The following is a 23022-nucleotide window of genomic DNA, read 5'->3' as shown; positions in this document are numbered from 1 at the left end:
GGATTTAAAAACCTTTACTTGCTTTGGTAAACAACTACTATCATAAGAATCCCATTTTGAGACTTCCCTTGTTTGAGTGAGGGTACTGTAGCCAAATACAATTGGTAAGTTGCATACCAAGTTTTTTCCCCATTGTGTTTTTTAATAGTCCTGTCTTGTGGTGGGGTCTAGACTCACAGACTGGGGCTTCACACAGGCTGAGAAGGAGAAGTAGAAATGGCCAGGGGCAATAAGTACTGTGTGTGCCATCTTCTCTGTTGGTTTTTACTCTGTCCATCTGGGATAACTAGACCAAAGTCTGTGATGTAACTCCAGTTTTACACCTAAAGAGCAGAGTCTGTACCAGCCTTGCTGCCAGCTCGTTGGTCTTGTCCTTTCATAATGAACTAATTTCAGTGTCAATCCTTTCCTCTAAAGATTTGCAGTTGGTGTTTGAGGGCAGGGGGTTTCCTATGGTGTGTGTGGTGGCAGAAGAAAGAACCTTTTGAGATGTATAACGTTTGGAACAGCCTGTCAGCAGGGCACTTGAATGTATTTCTGCTTTTTTCAGGTTACTGGGTCCATGGTGTCTCCCACAGGGCCGGCAGGGCAGGGCCTGTCCCGGGTGACACAGACGGGCAGCGCAGCGATGGCTGTGCCGGCATGGCAGGCCCCGGCCGGGCTGTGGGGCTGAGTCACGCTCAGGGCTGGGGCCAGGCCTGCTCCCCCACAGCCCGGCGCTCACGGGGCACGGCCGGAATGATGGTGCGGGGCCACGGTCAAGCCGAGCAGTCAGGTCTGGGTCAGACCTGGTGACAGTGACCGGTGTCAGCCGTGGCCCCGTGACGGCCAGGCAGGCCAGGGGTGCGGGGCCGGGCTTGAGGCCGAGTTGGTGTCAGCCTAGGGGTCAGGGCAGAGCCATGCACAGAGCTGGGGATGCAGCTGGGCTGTAAGGGGAGCACGGCCCAGCAGAGCAGCCTGCGCTGAGAGGCAGCTCCCGGGGAAGGAGGGCTCAGCCCTGCTGAGGTGTTGTGCTCACAACGCCTTTGTCTAAGGACACCCAGCCCTGCTCTGGTCCAGGGCCCAGGCAGCCAAACCCACAGGAGCAGGAAGGACGTTCTCAGGGCACTTTCACCCGCGCTCATTCAAATGCAGGCCTTGTGCCTGGTCTTTCAGAATGCTGAGAATAGTGTTTGCATTTTCAAGTGACCAAACAGTGTAAAAGTGAAAATCACAAAGATTACTATTGTCATTATTGAGCTCACTTTCTGATATCACTAGGGCTGCCAAAAGTAAGATGGTGTTGCAACTGATGAGAGTTAGGCAAAGACTTACTGTTAAGTCATAGGCAGACATTTTCCAAGTCCAAGCTTAATGGTAAAAGCAGAATTCATTGAACTCTGTCTATATAGATAAATTGACCAGCCTTCAAGAATAAATAGGTTGGACACAGCAGAGCAAGCAAGCACTAACTATTGAGTACACAGTCAATATGGGGAGTTATTCTGGAACAGCTAATGCAGCTAGTCCAGTTTTTTTAGGTTTTGTATGGTCTTGTGAGCCAATTACAGTATTGTGCACCTTGTAGGAAGTCTGCAGGTTTGACCTTTCCAACATTAATGTCTCTACATTCTCAACACCCCCTGTCTCCTCCACAATTTGAGTGTAGAAGTTAAATTAATAATTGACATTAGCTGGAATTGGAAATTGCCATTAGGTAGATGAAGACAGCTTTCCATACTAGGCTAGCAGAGAGTCATTGAACTGCCTCTATGATGATAAGAGAATGATTTTCTCATGCTGACAGCTTCTACACAGTGTCCAACACCTTCAAGTCCCTGCATGTATTTCAGAAATAATAAATTGGTTATGCTAGTAATTCAAAAAAGTGTTTTGCAAACACATCTGATTCATGTTCAGAGTGGCTGGCTATCTCCCCGTGCACACTGGCAAAGCTGTGCCCCGGTGGTGTGCTCAGGTGACGTGTGTCACATAGGCCTGTCAAAGGCTGCAGCACCTGCTTTCCTTAGTGAAGCCCAAGGAGCTGGAGTTTTGCTGGATTTGGTCCCTGATGTACTTCAAACTCCCACATCCATCCAGACATGCAGCACTTGCACCTCCTGCAGACATGGCTCTCATCCTGGCAAACAGCTGGGGGCAAAGCTACTTGGGCTGTGTCAGGACTCCAGCTGATGTTCACTGCTTTCTGTCAGAGACTGTTTTGATGGCATTTGAAAATTGTTGTGACTATCTGTCTCTTTTTCTTCTCTTAAATTTAGGTTTTGCCAGTGGTTTGTGTATACTGAATTTAATTATCCTTTCAAATATTTTTTCTCTCTGAAAATAGTTTTCAAATCAAGTGGTGTCTGGCCCACCGGAGTTTTGAATTTTGGGCACAGAGACCCCATTTTCTTTTCTGTTCCAGAAATTTAACACAGGACTATCTAAACTAAGGCCTGACCTCTGTTTGATCTTGTTTGTACTTGCTTTAAATTGACAAATTACATATTTCCTTGGCGCTTACAGTGTGAAAAAATTCACTACTTAAGTATTTAATGCAGGAAATTCATTAAAGCAGGTAGGGAAAAAGGGGATTTGTTCTGAGGACACGTGCATCTAAAAGTTCACAGGAAATTTATTCCTAATCCTTCTCTGCAGCTAAATTATTATGTTTACACTGTTAACTATAATAAACTGTATTTAAATGTCTGCATTTTAAACTCCTATCTTCTTTTTCTTAGTCTTACCTCAGAAATAAATAAATCCATATACTGTTACCATATTAACTGTGAAGAAGCACATCAAAACCACAACGCCAAGAGTAAATTATGAAAAGTACAGTATGTTTACACTTTATAGCACATAAATTACATCGAATTAACTTTGTTATTGGAATAATCAAGGAATTATAACACTTATACTGGCCATGTCTTTGGATTTTTTAGATCAGCAGGGGTCTGAGTGCAGAAAGCTGCAGTCAGGAAAAGCCGCAGCACTGTCTGGGGTGCTCTGCAGTTTCTTTCTCCATTAGAAACTTGTGTGTTCTTAAATACATATTTATATGTGTCTATTTGTGTGTTCTTTAATATATGCAAAAATATACACATGTAAATATAATATTTTAAAGCATCATTATGCTATAATATTTCCATTTCCAGTGGAAGAGTTGTGATAAATTATGAGTCTAAGGTACAATGGCAGAGGATCTCTGTGTAAGTATATATTACATACATGTATAAAAGCATTACATTTCCAGATGAAAAACACCCACTGTGTCAACTTTTAAAGCTTTCATTAATTCTTATGACCTATTTCCATAGTTTAAAGCAATGTAAATGAGGCTTTTGTAGTGTTACAGTAATACATAAACTGTGTGCAGGTACACTAACCTGTCTTACTTCTGTTGTCCAGAACTGTGAACTCTGCTCGATGTGGGACTCTGCACAATTATCTGAGATTGCAGAGGTGTATTTTGAGAGCCCTTGGCTTCAGGCTTAGCTCTGTACAAGCAAATGGTCATTTTGGAGCGTCTCAGTTTCAGAACTCTGTCCAGACCCATTGGCTGTCATACACAAACCTGCTTGTAGAGATGAGGATTTGCTCTTAATTTGAAACTAATTCCCCTCCTACAGAGTTCTCACCTAGCCTGTGTTTTGTTTCTGGTTTTGGGTTGTTTTGGGGTTTTTTTTCTTATATTTTTCATTAGGAAAGGTTTTTCGTAAAGAAAGTCAAACAATAAGATGAGGAATAGTGTCTGCATTTTATGTCTTTGTAAGTCAGTTAACTTTACAATACATGCCTGAGCTGTAAATTACTTGCGATAGACGACTGTCTCTTTGCATGCTATCAATATTTATAAAAGATGATTGTAATCAACGAGCAGCTCTACCCTGGCAGAGTAAATATGTCTCTGTTAATCATTAGCTTCTGATTTATTGAGAGACCTGATCCTCAGCCTTTCAACCCATCATGTGGTACACATGGTATACATCTTACATTTCCATGTAAGATTTCTGGGACAAATTCAGGAGCTCACAGCTTATTCCTGGCATGCAATGTTTTTGGACTGAGACTACATCTATTACTGCAAATAAATCAGAACCTTTACATGGAGAATTATATCCATTGCCTCTATTAGCATATATTAATATTAATAGAAATTCCTATTAATGAAGTAATCTCATTAGAGACATTAATTACTACCATTCAGAAACTATGTGACACACTTTAAAGATGATAAGTGGCTTTTCTTTCTGTTGCATCATGGGTTTGTTTTGTTATTACCATACAATATTGGTAGGTAGCTTGTAATGTAACACTCTTTTTTCTAGACTGTCATTTGTAGCCTACAGAGACTATCAATTGTAGCTAATTGATAAAACATTCACAGAATAGAGCTTTCCCCTGTATTATATGCATTGTGAAAGGAATTGCAGAGAGTCAGTCCAAGCTGGAGAGTCACCAACAGCTGTGACATTCCTAGTGGTATTCCTCCTTATTCGCTCTTAACGACCAGCTGCCAAAGGACTAAAAGCTTTCATTTTCTAAATATGCATAACTTCTGAAAGATCTCTACTTACAGACTCTTCTGTTTGTTCCAGCAGGGCTGAAATGATGTTTTCACTGTAAACCTGGGGTAGCTGCTAAAGAAATAGTTTAATGTTGAAAGTAATGTCTTGAGTCATTGTTGCACCTTGAGATGCATGATTAATCACCCTCAGCTCCCGTGATCTCAGGTTTCAATGCTCTGTTTTGAAAACTTAACTTTTTGAAGGCAGTCATTGAGCTTCTCATTTCAGAGCTTTACTGAGAGCTTCTGATTCCTTAGCTGCCAGAACAGAGAGGAGTTATGTAGTCAGCATGAGAATTAACCTTTGTTCTTGCCCTTGCAACATTTCCTAGCTTTCCATTTCAAAGGAAAGTGTTCTATGCTCTTGCTCAGGAAAGCAGACAAAAGCTTCAAGGGGAAAGGAAGCTTTCAAGGGGAAAGGAGTGTTGGACTTGATGAAGGAAAACAGCAGCTAGTGTAAGTCAGTATATTAATTTCACATAGTTTAATATGAGAAGCTAATGTTTTGGAGAAAACACAGGTAACTTTTGGTCGCTGTACAGAGGGTGCTGTAGTTAAAGAATTGTAGACACAAAAGTCATTGTGATTTATAGAGTAGAAGTATTCTATGTCCATTGGGACTCCAATGTTTTGTGTGTGCTCATAGTCTCACTGTCTTTGTGGATTGTGTGTAATGAATGCGCACAATGCCACTGGATTAGGCTTCCTCAAAGCAGGTGATTAGCTTTAATTTAAATGAATAAATTTGTTGAATCGAGATAGTGTAATAATGTCAGATTTTGTGATTTATTCTACTTTTTAATTAAGAAGAGGAGATGTGGAAATGGAAGGGTTTCCCTCATGAGCAGACAAGGCAGAACTTCAGTAAGTGCAGAAAAGATGTTCTACCTTTAACTCACATATTCCCTGACTGTATCCCTGACACACACAGCAAGCTTTAATGTATGAATCTGATACCTGTTCTCAAAAAAAGGGTTCTAAGGACAAAATTATATTTCTGTTTGCAAGTGTCTGTTTATGTAGCCCTACGTGCTATTTAAAGGATACTTCTGACTGCATGTCAAATTCATGTGCAGAAGTGGTATCTTTGTGTTTTAAGTACTTTTTCCTATTAAATGTACAGTCTGGGAGGAAAAACTAGAGAAGATTAATTACTTTTTCACTTTCCTCTGCCTTCTGTCTCTTGGTTTGGCACACTACTGGAATCTAAAAAATTTGGGATAATTATGAGCTGGCAACGTCATGTGACCATTAAAGAGGAATTGAAAACATATGCCATACAGATCAGTGCAGGGCACCCCTGGCCTTCAGGTGAATATTTCTTGGCACTTCCGTTTGCTCCTTTCCAGTTGCTCTTTTCCATGCAGGGTTGTCACCACTAGGGGACTCTCCCTCCCGCAGCCTGACCTGGTGCCTGTTCAGGAGAGTCGAAGTCTTTCCATTACATTTATTGGTGTTTGTGTCCTGGTCAATCACAGACACTGAACCCACACACTATTCCTCATTGTTGTGCCACATCTCTGTGCCCATCTTTAGTTCTGTTGGTCACATAGGGTAAATACATCTGAGGGAAACTTAGTGGGCTAATGGGCATTATAAAATGAATACATAATGACAAAAATGACAGAAGGATGAAAAGGATGAACACTTAAAAAACTATTACTTCAGGCAAAGAGAAAATTAAAAAATTTGAGCAGCAACGACCTAGCAGGTTAGATTCAAGCATTATTGATTGGCAACACATTTTGTTCATCAAAATAGAGGACACCTTGACTTTTCAGAGAATTACTGCAGAAATGTTTAATTTTACATATATAAAATAAAAAAATAAGGGAATTTTCAGTTAGATCTTTTTACATTGTCTTGTAGAATGTACAACCAAAACATGGGAGTCTTTTTTCCTCTGTGATTCATCTACTTGTGCATAATGTCTTACAGGTAATAATGAGGCTGACTTGGTTCATTTTTATTAGCCAAAGAGACAACAGTAAGAAAGAAAAATAAACAAAACATGCTTTAACCTGAGTAAAAGTATACCAGCTACTAAGAATAAAGACTGCCTTAGAAAACAGACCTGTTGTGTGTCTGAGGTGCCAGGAAAGAGAGTGTTGACTCATTGTTTTTCTTCCTGGTAGGATTAACCTGCGACAGGAGCTTCTCTGGCACCTTGGAAACCAAAATGTTTTTGTTATTGCTATTATATGTTTCTAGGAAATGACAGATAATATTTTTTTTTTCAAATTATTTCAGCTGTGGTAGCCTTTGCCTTTCTCAGTAATAACTTCTTTTCCCTTTTTTTTCTAAATAAGATGACAACTTCGAAGTATGTCTTTAAATTGTTTTCATAAAATTGAAAGGAACTATAAGTAATAAAGTATACTTGTATGTGCATTTGTCCTGGTTTGGGACAAATTTGGAAAGGAACTTCCAAAGGGATGTTCCCTAAAGGGCAAAATTCAGCGGCTCTTCCCCCCATCTGTTCGGGTGATAAACCACCTTTGAGAAAAGTAGAAAAGTCTATTTATTTAACAAGCAAAGTATTCACAAACATGAGAAAACAAAAAATATTAAACAATGGAACCTCTCGTTGTTCTGAAGAGATGGCAAATTCAGAGAGTCCTTTGCCGTTCAGAGTCCTTTTCGTGGGTGTGTCCTTGGCTTTCTCAGTCTCTCCGGGGCTCAGGACCAGTGTCCCTGCTGCAGGGGGACCCCTGGTTGATAGGCCTGGACTGAACAATGGCTGAACTGTTCTAAAAAAACCCTTCTGGCCTCAGCTAACGAGAGAAAAAACCAGCGAAAACAGCAAGGGAAAACTCCCCGTCTGTCTGCAGAGCGGAGAATTCCGAGAGCACTGCTTACCTCTGTGTTTTAAACACAGCCGCCAAAAGAATTCCACCACTTTTCCTTCTTCCCCTCTTTGCTCTCAGATCTAGTTTTAAAGGAGCAGAACTTATTTCTGAGCTAAACAGACAAATGGGGATACAATCCAACATCATAGAATTGCCCCAGGACAGCGTTTTAGAACTACTTGTGGCTGTGAAAAAAGACAGAGTTTTCTAGAAAAATAGCTGGTCACAGAAGTGATGGAGTTGTACAGTTCTCCAGTGCAGCATAATGTATAAAGTGGTAGGAAGGGGGTAAGTTGAAGTTAAAAAAAATTAGGAAACAACAGGTTCTTCAGGCATTGATTTATAATTGATCTCTAGCCTTTTCTTGCTGACAAAGCAAGGAATATGAACAGAGTAAAGAGAAAAGCTTGGTTAAGGTTACTGCAAGTTATCTGCCCTGATGTATTTTTTATCTAATGCTGTCAACACTACTTTTTTCTGCAATTCTTTCAGTTTTGTATTTTCAGACACTGAGAGTTTTGATCCAATGAGCAAATTTGATCTGTTTATTCTTCACCTGGTGCAATTTTTCATTCTTTGTAGTTGCTGCTTATCTGTTGTTCTCTTATGAAGTGTGTGGTAAGAGTCCTTTAGGGTCAAATCCTGCTCTGGTAAATTCAGTAGGAATAATAATTTCTGCTTTAGCAAAAATGGGATTGAATCCTCTGTCCTTTGCAAACAAGTGCTGTCCCCAAATGTCCTATTTGGCAACCCAGTTTCTACTACCTTGAACACGTGTTCCTCTTTATATTCAGAGTGAAGATGGTAAGGAAAATGTCTTTCCTCTTACAGTAGCAATTAAAGCTCCTTATTATCCCAACAGGAAGTGGCAGGGGAGGCTGCACATCTATTGACAGTATTTATGATCACCCACATGAAAGCCTAGAGCATACAAACATTTAGGGTAACTTTTCCCTGGAGATGTCTGTAAGAAATACTGGGACATCCTTGTGCCAATAAGGAAGAGATGTTTTTAAAAACAGTGCAAAGAAGTTGCTCCTGAGTGATTCATTGGTTTAGACGCTGTGTAGAATAATAGATGGGAAAAGATAATGAGCCTGTGAGGTCATTTGGGGTTGCTGCCTGCACGGGTTTGTGGAGCAATCTCCTGTAAGTAATCCTGGGAATGAATTTGCCTTCAATCCCACAATAGTTTATAGATACTTTTCCCAGTCACAATAGTGTTGTCTCCTCTCAAAAGGTAGTGGCTCCAAGTGTACAAAATAGTTGTAGGCAAATGAGGAGTAAGGATGCATGGAACAGACGGGGAAGCAGGATTAGTACATTTGGTTTAGAGGGCAATAGGTGTTTTGACACTCCTAAGGTGCAGTGTCTCAACACATAATGTGTTATCCAAGTAACAATAGTGCTGCCTCAGAGGCAGGTTCATTGCAATACTGAGTGCAGATACCATCTCCTGCTGTAATTGTTTCTTGAGATGGGCTTTCCTTCTGTCTCACAACTGGTGTTCATTAGTGTCGTGAGGGGGCAGTAAACTTGACAGAGCAGGTATGTAGGGAAATGATGTGGTTTGGCTGGGAGTCATCACAAAGGAGAAATACTTAACAGTCATGCAATACTGCAACTACGTATCGTGTATCATACTCATTAACTATTATTTGTTACTCAAATAACTACATATATAGGGTTCCATATATGGGCCTGCATGTGTGTGTAAATATAAATGTGCACAGGCCGTTTAAAGGATTTATTTGATGAGTTGGGCATGACAGCACAATTCAAAAGCAGCATATACACAGATAACGACTACATATAATGCCAAGCATGTACCGGTACAGACTTTACAGTGTTTAAGCAGTGAAGTCAGTGTTTGTGCAAGACTTTTAACTGCGTTTCTCAGTGCAAGGCGCGTTCATGCCGTGCCCGGTATGGTCGATGTTAGACTGATTGTGGGGGTTTTATACTTCCCTTTGCTCTGGAATGCGTAAATGTGCGGTCAACAGCTGTTTCTCTGTCCGTCCTGTCGCTTCCCGGCCGCGGGCGCTGGGGGGGCGGCGCTGCCCCGGGACACGCCGGGAGCGGGCGCTGGGCGGTGCTGCCGGCGGCCGCCGCCGGGGGGCGCCAGGGCCCCGCCCGCCGCTGCCCGGGAACGGCGATCCCAGCGCCTCTTCCCGCGGGAGGAGCGATTCGGCCCGGTGGGTTCTAAAAGCCAGCGGGAATGGATCGTAACAGATGCTCTGCTCTTTTGGGACTTCAGCAGAACTACCCAGGGGTTGTATCCCGAGCAGTCGCTGTGGCTGCAGCTACTTCCCAAGCAGCTCATGCCCTCCTCTCTGTGCTTTTTCTCCTCCCAGTATCTTGGATCCCCTTTGGTAAGGCCACAGGAGTGAGGTCATGGAGTTGGCTCTTGAGAGCACATTGTTCATCCCCTCCTGTTTCACATCAGTGCTAGGCTGCATTCCAGGCTGCACAATGCATTTACGGTGTTTAGTCACTCCCATGGTGCGGTAATATCTGCGATGAGTAACATTTTTGCCTTTGTAATAAGTTTATTTGGAATGGCTAGTACTCGTGCATGTGGCTGTGTAATCTTCTTCAAGGGAAATACTCATTTCCCAAAAATGTCTCCCTCCAGCCTTTCTGTCCATCAGATGCCACCAGATGCGTGGTAGGGGTTAGTATGGATTCTGTAAATTCCAGATCAAAATATATCCATTTTCAGACTAGAAGTTTAATTTTAAGTTTGTTCTGTGAAGTAGTATTGTCTCAGATGAGTTTTTACTTAAATTGATAACTGAAGCAACTTATGTTCTCTGGGAGCATCTGTATTCCTGGACACAGAGTTTTACCACTGATTAAGGAGGCAGATTTAAATGAAAGCCTTGCTCAAACATTGGTATTACATCTCCAGGCTGTGCACGACATCTTGTTTTGTTGCCATCAGAATCAGCTGGGGGTGTGGATTTGCTGTATTTGCATCTATACTTTTGACACTAGTGTAATGTAATTTGAAAACAAGTAACTTTGCATGTCCCTTGCACTATTCTCACTCTTTTGGAATTGTAACATTTCTGTCCAGCTAAGCAATTCATTCCTATGACCTCTTGGTCTAAAATCTGAACTTGCTACCAAGTATCTTTTTCAGTTGCAGCTGCATGTATGTAGCTTGCTCAGGCTGCACCTCAGTGCAGCAGATCATTCATATTCATTATTAGTTGCCTCCATCCATATGGAACACAAGCATAATCACTATGCATCAAGGAAAGAGGAAAATGTGATAAACTTGTTGAGCATGTTTCATGAATATCTATTAGCTGAATTCTCAATTTACTGTTCTCTTTTGCATGGAAAATGCATAGTGGACATCTCATTGTCAGGACGTTGGTAATCTACCCCTAGAAAATAAAAATAATCTTGTTATTACCTCTATTTAAATGACTGAATAAATATCTCAAAATCTGCTTTATTTAGAGTGTTATTTATTCTAATTTGATTATTAGATCAACTTAATCTTACTTTCAGTTAGTTTTAGAATGCATATGGGTTGCCTTAGTCTTGCAAGGAAAAAAGAAGCACTTCCTCAAAGTAGAGAATAATGCAAGCGCATGAGTCATCCACTCAACCTGGTCCCACAATCTCATTTGTTATACAGTAGAATGTTGCTGTCACTAAAACTTTTATGTGATTGCTGTGAATATATCATGTCTCACTGTCTTTGTAAAAATCATTATATGTAGAGAGATATACTGTAAATACTTTAATGAAAAACAGGGAAAGTTCCTAATGATTGCCCTGTAATATCTAAAATGGCTCTTTTTTTTTCTGTTTTAGTAAACTTCTGAAGAGAAAGAAGTTTGAAAAAGGGCTGCAGGGGGTGACTGGAGAATGGTTTGAAGAAATAAAAAGAAGAAAATATCAGAATTACATTGATGTCAATAGAATGTTAAAACCACCATTAGAGCATCAGCTAAGGAAGAGCAAAAACACCAGTGAGTTGCATTAGTCCATTTTCTTATCTATATAATAGTCGTCACCAAACCAATGTCTTATGGCATGTCAGAATGTAATAGTTAAGGAGTTTCTGAAATTGCACTGAGCTTCTTCTCATATCATAGTTTTACTAAAGATGTGTTTTCAAAATGAGTATGTTTCTTTGAGCAGGTTCTGTTAAAAGCAGAGCTGGGATTCACAACAGAAAATCCCTGATATTTTATGCCATAGCTAGAATCATAGTATGGCCCAGGTTGGAAGGACATCAGAAGATCTTCAGGTCCAGTTTTTCATAGGAAAGGGAACCTGGATGAGATTATTTGGCACCATTTGCAGTAACATCTTATAAACCTGTAGTGATGGGGACTCTACCATGTCCCTGAGGAAGCTGTTCTAGTGATTAATTGTTCTCACTGTATAAAATGTCTTTATTAATCAAAATGAAATTGCTGTAATTGTAGCAAATACAGTGGTAGTTTCCCAATCAAAGCAGTGATGTCTGCATTGTACAAAAAGGTTGTGGTTTAACCCCAGCTGGCAGCAAAGCACTACACAGCCACTCACTCACTCCCCTGCCATGGGAAGGGGTGAGAACTGGAGGGGCCTTCATTCACTGCTCCCCATGGTCAGGCAGGTGTTCAGCATCTCCAGGGCTCCATCACATGTGACAGTGACTTGAGGAGACAAATGCTGTCACTGTGAATGTCCCCCCTTCCCTCTTCTTCCCCTAGATTTTATATGCTGAGTATGATGCTGTATGGTATGGGATAACCATCAGGTGTGCTGGCCCCAGCTGTGTCCCCTCCTGCCTCCTTGTACACCCCCAATCCACTCGCTGATAGGTTGGGCTAAGAAGCAGAAAAGCTTTGGCTCTGTGTAAGCCCCGCTCAGCAGTAAGGAAAACATCCCTGACTTACCAACACTATTCTCAGCACAAATCCAGAACACAGCCCCATATTAGCTACTATGGAAATAATTAATTATCACAGCCATGCCCAGGACATTCTTTACTCTTTATTGCATGCCATTTACATCACGCTCAGGTCCCACACGCTTCAGTGTATCCCCATTAACCACCTCACTGCCTTTACCTTGCCTGTGCTCCAGCTTAGACTCACCCATGTACTGCAGTGTCTCAGGGGTATACCTGCTCCAAGTAGAGTCACAGTCTCTCCAGGGATATATTTGCTGCAGCATGGACTTATCCACAGCCCCAGTCATTCTGAGGTGCACCTTTTCCAGCATGGCCCTCCTCCATGGGACACAATGCCTTCAGAAATGCCCCTACTCCAACATGGCTTTACCTGTGGCTGCAGTCTCTGTGGGGGAGTCATGGGTTTATCCATGGCCACACACTTTGAGGTTCTCCAGCATGACCACATGCACAGCCACAGATTCTTCGAGGTGTATACCTTCTACGGACTTATTCTTGGTCACAATCCCTTCAGAGGTGCACCATAACCATGGCACATAACCATTGCACCAAGGAGCACTAGGCTCTAATTTACAGCCTGGCAAGCAAGCCCCATGGCAAGCACACTAAACAGCAAGAACAGTGATAAATTCTCTCTAGCACATTCCACTGAGATCTGTTGTTATCTCAAACACTTTGAGCCTTACACTGGGTATCCTAAAGAACTCTTGTGGTTTAACCCCAGCCATCAACTAAGCACCACCCAGTGGCTCATTCACTTGACCCCCATCAGGATGGGCAGGAGGCTAAAAGTGAGAGAGCTCATTTGAGGGAGTTGAGATAAAGACAGTTTCATAGATAAAGGATAAAACTTGCACATGAAGAAGAAAACCAAAGAATTAAGTCACCACTTCCTGCAGGCAGGCATGTGTTCAGCTGTCCCCAGGAAAGCTGGGCTCCATCACACACAGTGGTTGCTTGGGAACACAAACACTATCACTCTGAACATCCTCCCTTCCTTCTTTTCCCCCCAGCTTTCTATGCTGAGCATAGTGCTGTATGGTTTGGAATGTCCCTTGGGTCAGCTGGGGTCAGCTGTCCCAGCTGTGTCCCCTCCCAGCTCCTTGTGCACACTGAGCCTACTTGCTTGTAGGGTGGGGTGAGAGGCAGGAAAGGCCTTAACTCTGTGTAAGTGCTGCTCAGCAGTGGCTAAAACATCCCTGTGTTACTGACACTGCTTCCAGCACAAGTCCAGAACAGAGCCCATGCAAGCAGCTATGGAAAAATATTAACTATACCAGCCAAAATCAGCACAAAAAAAATTTGGTTTTGCTTAGTTTTCTTAAAAAACTGAAAGCACCTAAATGACATTTGGAATAAGTAGATGAGTTTGGGTGAGAAAGGTTTGACTATACCAGTGGAAAACTTTTTCTGGTAACACTGCGCTAAAGGCATGCTAGTGCTTTTTATGAGGGTGAGTGTCAAAGCCTGAAAAGTTGGCCTGACCAGGAAGCAATTCCTTGAGATCTCATTTCGCAGGTTCTGATGCCTATCCAAAATGAACATGCACAAGAAACACGCTGTCTCTGTAAAAAGCATGGTACTCTGCACTGTCTTTCATCTTCTTATCCAGATCATTCTCATGCATGATATCTGCATTTATTCTGTTCACACTTCTGCATGTTTTTCATTGAGCTCCTCCTATTTACGCTTCATAGCAATTGGAAGTAGAGTCATGTATTTCGAAAGAAAAGTGAAACCTTAAACATTTTCCTCATACTACAGACCTGCACAGAATAGATCTCAGTCTTTCCTGATCTTTTATCCCCAACATCCCCTCTAGTCCTCAGCTCTAGTCCTACCTACTATTTTTCTCTTTCAGAGATGTTCTAATGGACTAACGTCTGTGTAATTGTTCTCTGGCATTTAACTTTGAAAGCACCTGTTTCTATTTCAGATCTGAAGAAGGGCTTTTGTGCCTCAGAGGCTTGTCTGATATTTCCAAGTGTATAAGCTGGCTAAATAAAAGATGCTACTTCTTCCTGCAAACCTTGCTGTGTCTACATCCCTAGACCATCCTGGCTATGGCAGTGCTATTAGGACTCTCTTGATGTCACCTGCATTGCCAAGTTGATGCCACCAAGAGAATAGGCTCTGAAAGGGGTAAAGAATGAGGCATTTTGAAGTACACAGAGATTGTCACTGAAGGGAAAGCCATGTATTACACCCAAGATTTCAATCACATGACATGAATTATTTACTTCATTTTGGACAATGTCCAAAATGCTGTCCCTTGCTGTTGTTATAAATGTCACTTTGCCCTAATTTCAGGGTATGCTTTCTCCTACGGTCATTGGATAAGCCATTTTCAGGCTGTTGCATTGTTTCAGACATTGCTTTAAATGGAAAAAAAATATAACGCCTTATTCCTGAGTGATGTCTTGTTTCCTTATATCCTCCAGTTCACTGTTCTTTCCCTTTTCTATAAGTGATACTCATCGTCATCTTCCCACCAAATGCCAACTGCTCTTACAGGCAGACTGAGTTTATGTTCTATTTGAAGAAAACAAGTCATTACCTTCCCATAGAAATCATTCACAATATCTTGCATTAAAAATACAGATGTGATATGCAGTTTGTACTCCATGTGGCCACAGCAATCCCATTGAAAGGAAATCTGTGATACAGAGGACATGTTAGTCTGAGTTAGTGTTGTGTAGTTACATTACAGTCAGTTAGGTCATTGTATGTTCTGGGTCGTCACATTTATATTTCTTACAAATGTAAAAAGAAAGTGAGTATGATTGTGGGTGCCTCAATTTTCAAATGTTTGATTTGCCTGTATTTTAAAACAGATATGATTTTCAAGTAATTGAGTTCTGATTACTTTGTGAAAATCAGCCTCATGTAGCTCACATGTATCACCCAAAACAAATAATACGTTTTGAAACTTTAGACCTGTTTATCTTTCTCTGTCTTCTAGTTAGTCATTATAAACCAGTATGTCACATAGTCTGTCCAGAAATGTCAAAACTGGATTTACCTGACATAAAAGGTAAGCAAAAGAAAATTGTTTATGAAGACTTAACATTTATGTATATTTTAATACTGTATTTATTAAGAACTCAAAACAAATCTACTTTTTATCACATTTTTAGATCATAAAGAAATAAAAATGTCATCCCGCACAAATCCTCAAGCACAAAAGAACACTTCAGCTTCCTTTCTGGGGTTCAGATCACCTTTTGCTTGGCTTTCCTCCTTCAGAAGATCAAGGAAAACCCAGAGTCAGAAGCAACCACGGTGAGCTATAATGAGAACATACATTATTTCCAGCTTTAAAAAAGTATATGAATTGTTCTCTGGTTTAGAACAAAGTTCTAAAGTTTCAGAAAATTTTGTTAAATTATTTTTTCAGCTTCTTGCTTTTTACCTTATTGGGAAGATTGTGATTTTACTTGGTCCTGTAATGAGAGATTATCTGTATTGTGTCATAAGAAAGAGGACTAAGTCACAAGTAGTAGGTAGAGTCTCTAGTCTAAACGTTTTTTACTCAGATTCTGCATAAAGACTTTTAAGTATATGAAAGACTGTAGACTTTGGAGCAGCTGCATCCAGTTTCATTCCCTCTCAAGAGGACATGGTGTAAGGTTCATGGCGATCTGGTGCCCTATGGCTGTGATACAATAGGAAAGCAAAGCTTTCCCAAGTCATGGCAGAGAGTACCGGCCCCAGGCAGCTCTGCTGCATCAGTTCCCACCATTTCTAGCCCAGAGGCAGCTTAGACGCAGCCCTGCAGCTTTAGCTCCGGCCAGGCAAACTGGACAGCTCTTGGCCCTTTTGCCTTCTGTGCATTGTCAGTGCTTTGGGCTCAGTACTTGGGTTTGCTTTGGTTTATTTTGGTTTTTGAATCTGAACCAAAACACAGCTCTGGAGCTGCTGTTTGAAGAGCATCCTTCTCCTTTGCCATTCCCAGGGTTGAAGCTGCTGTTCAGAGGAAAAGGGGTGGGGGAAGCTACAGTCAGGCTGGTTAGGCTGCCTGATCTCTCTTAACTTTTGTCCTGTGTGGCCATATGTCAGCAACACGTGCATGACATCTTACTATTCTTGTGTGTGTCTTAGGGTAATGCTTGGGACTGGCAATCACAGGTAGAGCTGCGTTGTGCAGCCCTGTGAAATCCAAGTACAAAGATGCAAGATCTTTGGTACAAAAAGCTGATTTTTGCTCAGTGTGTCTCAGGTTGGTATTCTGGTCTGTGCCTGGGGCTGCCTTCTGGCATGATGTAATAAAACAGCTGTAATAAACAATGACAGGGAATGCAGGCCTCTAAAGAAATTAAGATTAGTCTGATACGTAGGTTTTGTAACAGAGGAGCTTCCTATTGTGGAGTGTTTGTATGAAAGCAGGAGATTTAAGGAGAGGTTTAAGTAGAGGCTTTGAGGTTAGCTTTGTGGATTTTCACTGGTAATAATTCTCTTACATAACAACACAACATAGAAGAAGAATATGCAGTGTTAACACTGGTCCATACCTGACATCTTCTTCTTCCTCTTTCTTTTGAGCTGGTAATGCCCCTTATCCTGGAACACAGAAATGCTGGGCCACAGTTTTCCCTGAAGAATAAAGGGACAACTGTGTAACTGAGAATCAGATTTCAAAGGTGCTTTATCCTGGTGCACAGTGAGGTAGCCAATGCACACACAAAGGTCGAGCATTTGCTGTAGAGTCTAAACACTGAAATGATTTCTTAATTTAAGAAGGCAAAAAAACCAAACTGTGCCTACTCATTAGATCAGCTTTTCTTGTGTGTGTTTATCTGGTTTTCCATGGAAAATCTATCGTATCTCCGGCTCAGATGCCTTTGATTTCTGACCGAGCATAACTTGAAAAATAAACAAGTCAATCCTGACGTGTAACTGAGCTGATTGCTACATTTTCTAGTCACGCCTCTCTGTTGAAAACTTCCCCCACCCTCTTCTAGGTGTTGCCGTGGCATGTGGTTTGCTTTATGCATAGGCAAAGCACTGAAATAATCTGCCTCTCACCGGGTAGAGTTATTTTGGAGAGCTAGTGAAACACTATAGGACACAGCACTGTAAATCCTGTAAGTAAGCCTAACTGGCAGAAGATTTTCAATGGCTAAACATTAATGGCTGGATAGAGGGTCCTTTCTGTTCTGGAGAGACATTTTTGGCAGCTGCGGTGGTGTTCTACTCAGAACAAATTATGGATGCTGCAGGAAGGAGTGCGCTCACAGGGACATACAGAAGATGCTAATAAAAGGTTTGTAACTGTAGTCTGAAGGCAGTTTGATCACTTTCAGTTCAAAGGTGTCAGTTCTTGAATTTATCCTTACTAGTTTCTATATGTGCAAGTGTGATTCATCCTGGATAAAAATGCTGTTTAATTGTGTTTTCAGCATATGTGAGTTACGTGTTTGGTTTTTAGTGGTCTTCTTAGTACTGATAAGAATGGTATTGAAGAAAATGGATTATACTGACATTAGACAGCTTGGTGGTAGCCTGGGGAGATAGGTGCCTTGCCTCTGTGGAAATACTAATTCACAGCAGATTTTAATTCATGGATTTTTACTATTGTTACCAGTTGTGATAGTCATCTTTTAATCTTACATTTGATTATCATTAAAAAGATACATATATATGGAAGTGGAAAAGTAGAAAATATAATTTCTCATTTTCCATACTGAGGAGTATTTTCCAGATGGCAAATATTTCTGAACTTGAACTTCAATTTAGTTTCTTTCCTATTTATAAAGAATGGACAATATTTACAAGTATATGTGTATATGCATTGTGTGCAAAATAATGTAAACATTGCTCAGTGTGGTTTACCAAAAAAGAAACTGAATTACTGTTTCCTAAAATTCGACAATATTTCTCTGAAAGTAAGAAAAACTTCAATTTTGAAATGCTGGAAAATTTAAAACAGTTCATAGAAACTAATAAGGCAGTTTGGGAAATTGAGAGATTGGCATTGGGAAAATATTAAAATAACCTTGTCAATGTAAGTTAGCAGGGAGAAAAATAAAGCAGGATGCAATGACCAGTTATTTCTGAGAGAACGGTGACAATAAAGACAGAGATGAATTTAGAATAGTGCCAGAGGTGCAAATGAAAATTTAAATTTTGCCTAGACTATCAGAAGACGTTTCTAACTGACATTTTTAACTAACATGTCTACTTCAGGTAGGTTCATTGCAAGGAGCAATTAATACAACATCAAGTGAGGAGAGCTTTGAGCTCTTGGGCTTTGCCAAAGAGTAGCTTTGCACAGTAAAGCTGAAGAAGAAAGCTTCTAACAAAGCTTTTGCATTTTTGTTATGCATATAAGTAAAACTAAGGAAACTTGCTAAGCCACAGGATTTTACTGAACTTAATTTGCAGGAAATCATTGTAAAAGCTCTGAAACTTAAGTTTCATTCTTAATTTGTTTTAGAAGCATTAAAACACAACTTTTTTAAATTTAAAGGAAAAGCTACGTACATTTCTGGGTTCTGGTTCTGTAAACTTCATTCAAAGGGGGAGGTAACCCCCTGATTTAATGACTGTTTTTATTTAGAGCTACAAGGAAAAATTAGGAATTTCACATTCAGACTGTCTAGCCAAATCCTAAGCCCGCTGAAGTCAACAGGCTTGTTTGGTTTCTGTTGGACCCCATGTCAGAGAGGAATCCTGGTTTTACAGTTCACAATTACAGAAGCAAAAACAAATTGCACCTTTCAACTGTTCTTCCCTGCCTGCAAGCACATTTCAAACAAATGACAAAGCACTTCAGGAGGAAAGGCTGGGCCACAAAGAACTTGCCAACAAGCCGGTTTATACTTGCTGTTGAAGCACAATAAAGTAGTCTACCTGAGCACAGGGAGGCTTTAAGAGCCTAAGAACAAGGTCATTCAAAAAGACTTTGAGGCAAACAGGACTGAGCAGAACCATCTTTCCCTACTTCATTTTCTCCCCAGAATTAACTTCCTGGGAAAAAAAAACAGTTTCTGAGACGAGGAAGAATTGGCAATCAGCACAGGCTGAACAACATTTCCTTCGGGGCTTTTGAAGGGACTGGGTTTGCTTAGTTGTAAAACAAGGATCTGCAGACTTGAATAGACTCAGTGACGTGTAGTCCTGTTCTTGTTTCTTTCACTTATTTTGTATTTGTCTGTAAGTCACCCCATCAAACAGAGTACTTTTTATGTTCGGGGCTTCTCGGCTTGTTCTAACCACTGCATTACTTATGGACGCTCGAGCCAGTTCTCTGCCAAGCCCTTGCAGCCTTAAATAACTTAGGAAAGCATATGAGCCTTCTATCATGTCTTAAAAATTGGTAAATAAAGGCTGTTTTGGGTGAATAGCAACAAGTTCCAAAGTTCACACCAAAACCAATCTGCTGCCTGTCTCTCCTCCTTTGCAGGGACAGAGCTCAGCTCTGCATCTGAGTAGGGTGAAACGGAAGAGAAAAACAATAGAACTGCAGATGCAAACCAGTCAGAACTTAACAAGTATATAACTTAGGCTATGACTAGTACCTACTAAATTATAGTTGTTTGGAAAAAGACCAAATACCATCTTACCATAATGCTGGATTGAAACAATTCTGTTGCAGACACTGTGTCAGTAGATTGAGTTCATTTTTGGCTGTGCAGTTATGAAGTTTGCAAGCTGACAAGGCCAAACTGAACGGTACATTTTCCAAGGACTTTATTTTTGCAGGTTATTGGCAGGGGGGAGGTAAGGATGAATTCTTCATAGAGCAAGTTTTTTTCAGATGCTTCTCAACAGTTGTTAAAATGAGAAGCTGCTGGATATTTCCTACTTGATGAAATTACAGCAAGTTCCTTTTCAAAACCAACATTTAAATCCCTCTGCCTACAGATATGACAGTTCTGCCAGCCCACCCTCAAAAGTGGAAGAAATGGCAACGGTAAGTAGCTTATCAGTTTCTTGTCTGCAATGTTTAAATACAGATTTTTCAAAAACTAGTCCCCTTGCTGTTGCTTTAACATGTTTAAATAGTATTCTTGCAGTTCTTGTTTTAAATGCTGAGTAAAATGTCTGTGTTGTGAACTTGTTACATGTAATAGACTGAGCTTGTCTGTTAAAATCCAAAGCTTTCCTAGCTAGGTCCTACATCGAGCTTTGCTGGATTTCAGTTCTCTCATGATGACAGAAAAATTGCATGGATATTTTCCTAGGTCAGGACCTTCATATATCTTGGCAACTGTAACCAACCTGAAAATAGATCAAAACTCACACTAAGCAATAATCTAGTATATTTACTTTGTTTCATTTCATTTGTACAAGGATGAAAAAGAGGAGCTGGCCTGGGCAGGCAGTAATCTAGAACCTATTGTGCAATATTTCCATGCACAGAGTTACCATGTAAATGTAAATTTTGAAGTAGGATTTTTTTTTTCTTTTTGATAAATGGATGGATGGATGGATGGATGGATGGATGGATGGATGGATGGATGGATGGATGGATGGATGGATGGATGGATGGATGGATGGATGGATGGATGGATGGATGGATGTTTCATTTTATAAGCACAAGCTCATTTTAAGGATTAAACAGATTTATTTCTGATGTAATTCAAGTGCATGCTGTTGAAATATCAGATTTTCTTCCAAGGATTATATTTCTATTTTAATTATTTTATTACCCTGTATTACTAACATGTTTTTCCTCACCTTCAATTGGGTGGCATAACCACAGAGGGGACTAAGAAGGTATACAGTGTATAATCAAAGGCACAGAGGATGTAAACTGGCCACCTCCCTTCTCTCATATTTCAAAAACAAAGAGATAATCTATATTAATATATGGCTGAGCAAAGATCTTATCAGAGATTCCTGTCTGTTATAGAAATATATTATATAAAGCTATATTATAACTAGACCAGTAAAATATTATGAATATGGCAAACAAAAAAAAGTAGTAGGGTAGGGTTTTTTGAAAAAAGGAGGAAGAGTTTCAGCTAAAATAATTCACCAGTTAAACAGCTGTCTGCACTTCCACCATCTGAGACTATGAGCTTAGAGAAATATGGGTGGGATAGAACATCTCAATTTAACATATAATCCAAACACAGATGGGGAATAGGATGACATTTCCCCCACTTTTATCACTAAGTGCTGTCTTTCTATAAAAAATGGACTGTATTGTTAGATTATTAAATCTCTGTTGGGAGGTCAGTGGGAAATTTTAAAATACACTGGTCAAGAAAGAAGTGCTCGTGGAAAACTAAATTGAAAGATATAATGCAATAAGGATGCATTAGGATAAATTAAGTAAACTATGCCCTTATCCCAAACATGCTACAGGATGAGGACAACATGAGTAATTGTCCTTATTATATGTGTAGAAGTCTATAAACTGCATGCAATTTTACAACCCTCAGTTGTGTATTTTAATAATACATTATTTAATGGACTGACAGAGCTTGCTCACCTCTGGAATTTGTGACACAGCTTGTGATGTGATATATGAAATGTGATTTGAACCCACATGTAGAACTGAAACCAGGTTACTTTACAATTCTTAACAGGCTGAAATGTGTAATTCCCCAATGTCAACTGAAACAAGTGGTCAATCTTTTGATACAAACCAAAATGAAACAATGGAGAAAAGTACACTGGAATGGAATGAACAGCTAGAGAAGGAGATTTTCAGTGGTAAGTGTGTGTCCTTATTTCGATATTGTTTGATAGTATTGTTACCAGAAGTTACTGTGGTTTGGGAGAATTTTCTGCAAAAGCACAGCTGTAAAAAACGGCTCATTTCTAGCAGAGTGGCTACTTTTTTTTGTCTTTGTCTGACAGCAGAATATCTACTCCAACACTGATTTCAGGAAATGTCAGTGATCAATCACTCCTAGAATGCATTTCATCTCGTACTGATACAATTCAGAAGAATCCCCTGTAACTGTGCACAGTTCTCTCTGCTGTTTCTGCTGGGAGCCCACACTGCAACTTTTAGATGCAGACATATGGTTATGTGAGAATTCTATCCGTTTCCTGCATGAATAATTTGGATCATGATGAATTATTTGGCCTGGTTTTATAAACTGTAAATCCACACACCACAGAAGCAAGAGGCATTATGGCAGTCAGTTAGTTTTCTGGGAGCCTTTTTATACCCCCAGTCAAGAGCTGCAGGTTCTTTTTCAGCTTGGCTCATGTCCTCCCAATGGAAGACTCAGAAACAACTCATCTTTTTTCTTGTTCTAAGCTGGATTTCTCAGGAATCTTCTATTTTGTGTGCTGAAGAGAAACTTAGGAAAAATGGAGAATTTTAGTACCTTTGGATCACATTTTATTCCAACTATACATTTATCAATGCTTTCTTAATGCTTTTGTAGTGTTAGCACAGGTCTGTAGTGACTGATCACTCAGTCTTATGTATTTAAGTGGATTAGGAAATTCTGTAACAAAACAATCATATCCATTGTATATTATGTGTAGTGTTTTGAAAATAGCAGAATACAATTAGCAAAGGCATTATTGCTTTTTATAATATAAATAGTTTTAATACATTACTATCAGCCTTCTGACTGAATATCTTGGTTAATTGAGCTACACAGTGTTTAATTCCAGTTCATGAGGTTGCCTATATATGTTTATATAAATACATATTTGTTGCTAGATTGAATCACAGCTTCCTAACTATTTAATTACCCTTTCTTATCCAGAAAATGCCATTTTCAGTG

The 23022-nt window shown here is 40.2% G+C and overlaps 1 protein-coding gene across 5 annotated transcripts in view; it reads left to right on the top strand.

Moving 5' to 3' along the window:
• Window positions 1-23022, top strand: part of EXPH5 (exophilin 5) — a 36999-nt gene that overhangs the window by 6107 nt on the left and 7870 nt on the right. For 2 of the 5 annotated variants that reach the window (XM_030234615.2, XM_018908451.3), the window contains exons 2-6: window positions 11230-11387; window positions 15285-15356; window positions 15460-15604; window positions 20189-20237; window positions 21862-21988. In XM_030234615.2, coding sequence (XP_030090475.1) covers window positions 11230-11387; window positions 15285-15356; window positions 15460-15604; window positions 20189-20237; window positions 21862-21988 — 551 coding nt within the window. Of the gene's footprint in view, window positions 1-11229; window positions 11388-15284; window positions 15357-15459; window positions 15605-17314; window positions 17586-20188; window positions 20238-21861; window positions 21989-23022 lie in introns of those variants that run through there. The other 3 variants (XM_030234616.2, XM_018908454.3, XM_018908453.3) reach the window with 3 other exon arrangements.

The sequence above is a fragment of the Serinus canaria genome, chromosome 1, assembly GCF_022539315.1.
Source record: "Serinus canaria isolate serCan28SL12 chromosome 1, serCan2020, whole genome shotgun sequence".
Lineage (NCBI taxonomy): Eukaryota > Metazoa > Chordata > Aves > Passeriformes > Fringillidae > Serinus > Serinus canaria.
The sequence above is the reverse complement of the archived record's forward strand: the minus strand, read 5'-3'. Positions and strand labels throughout refer to the sequence as shown.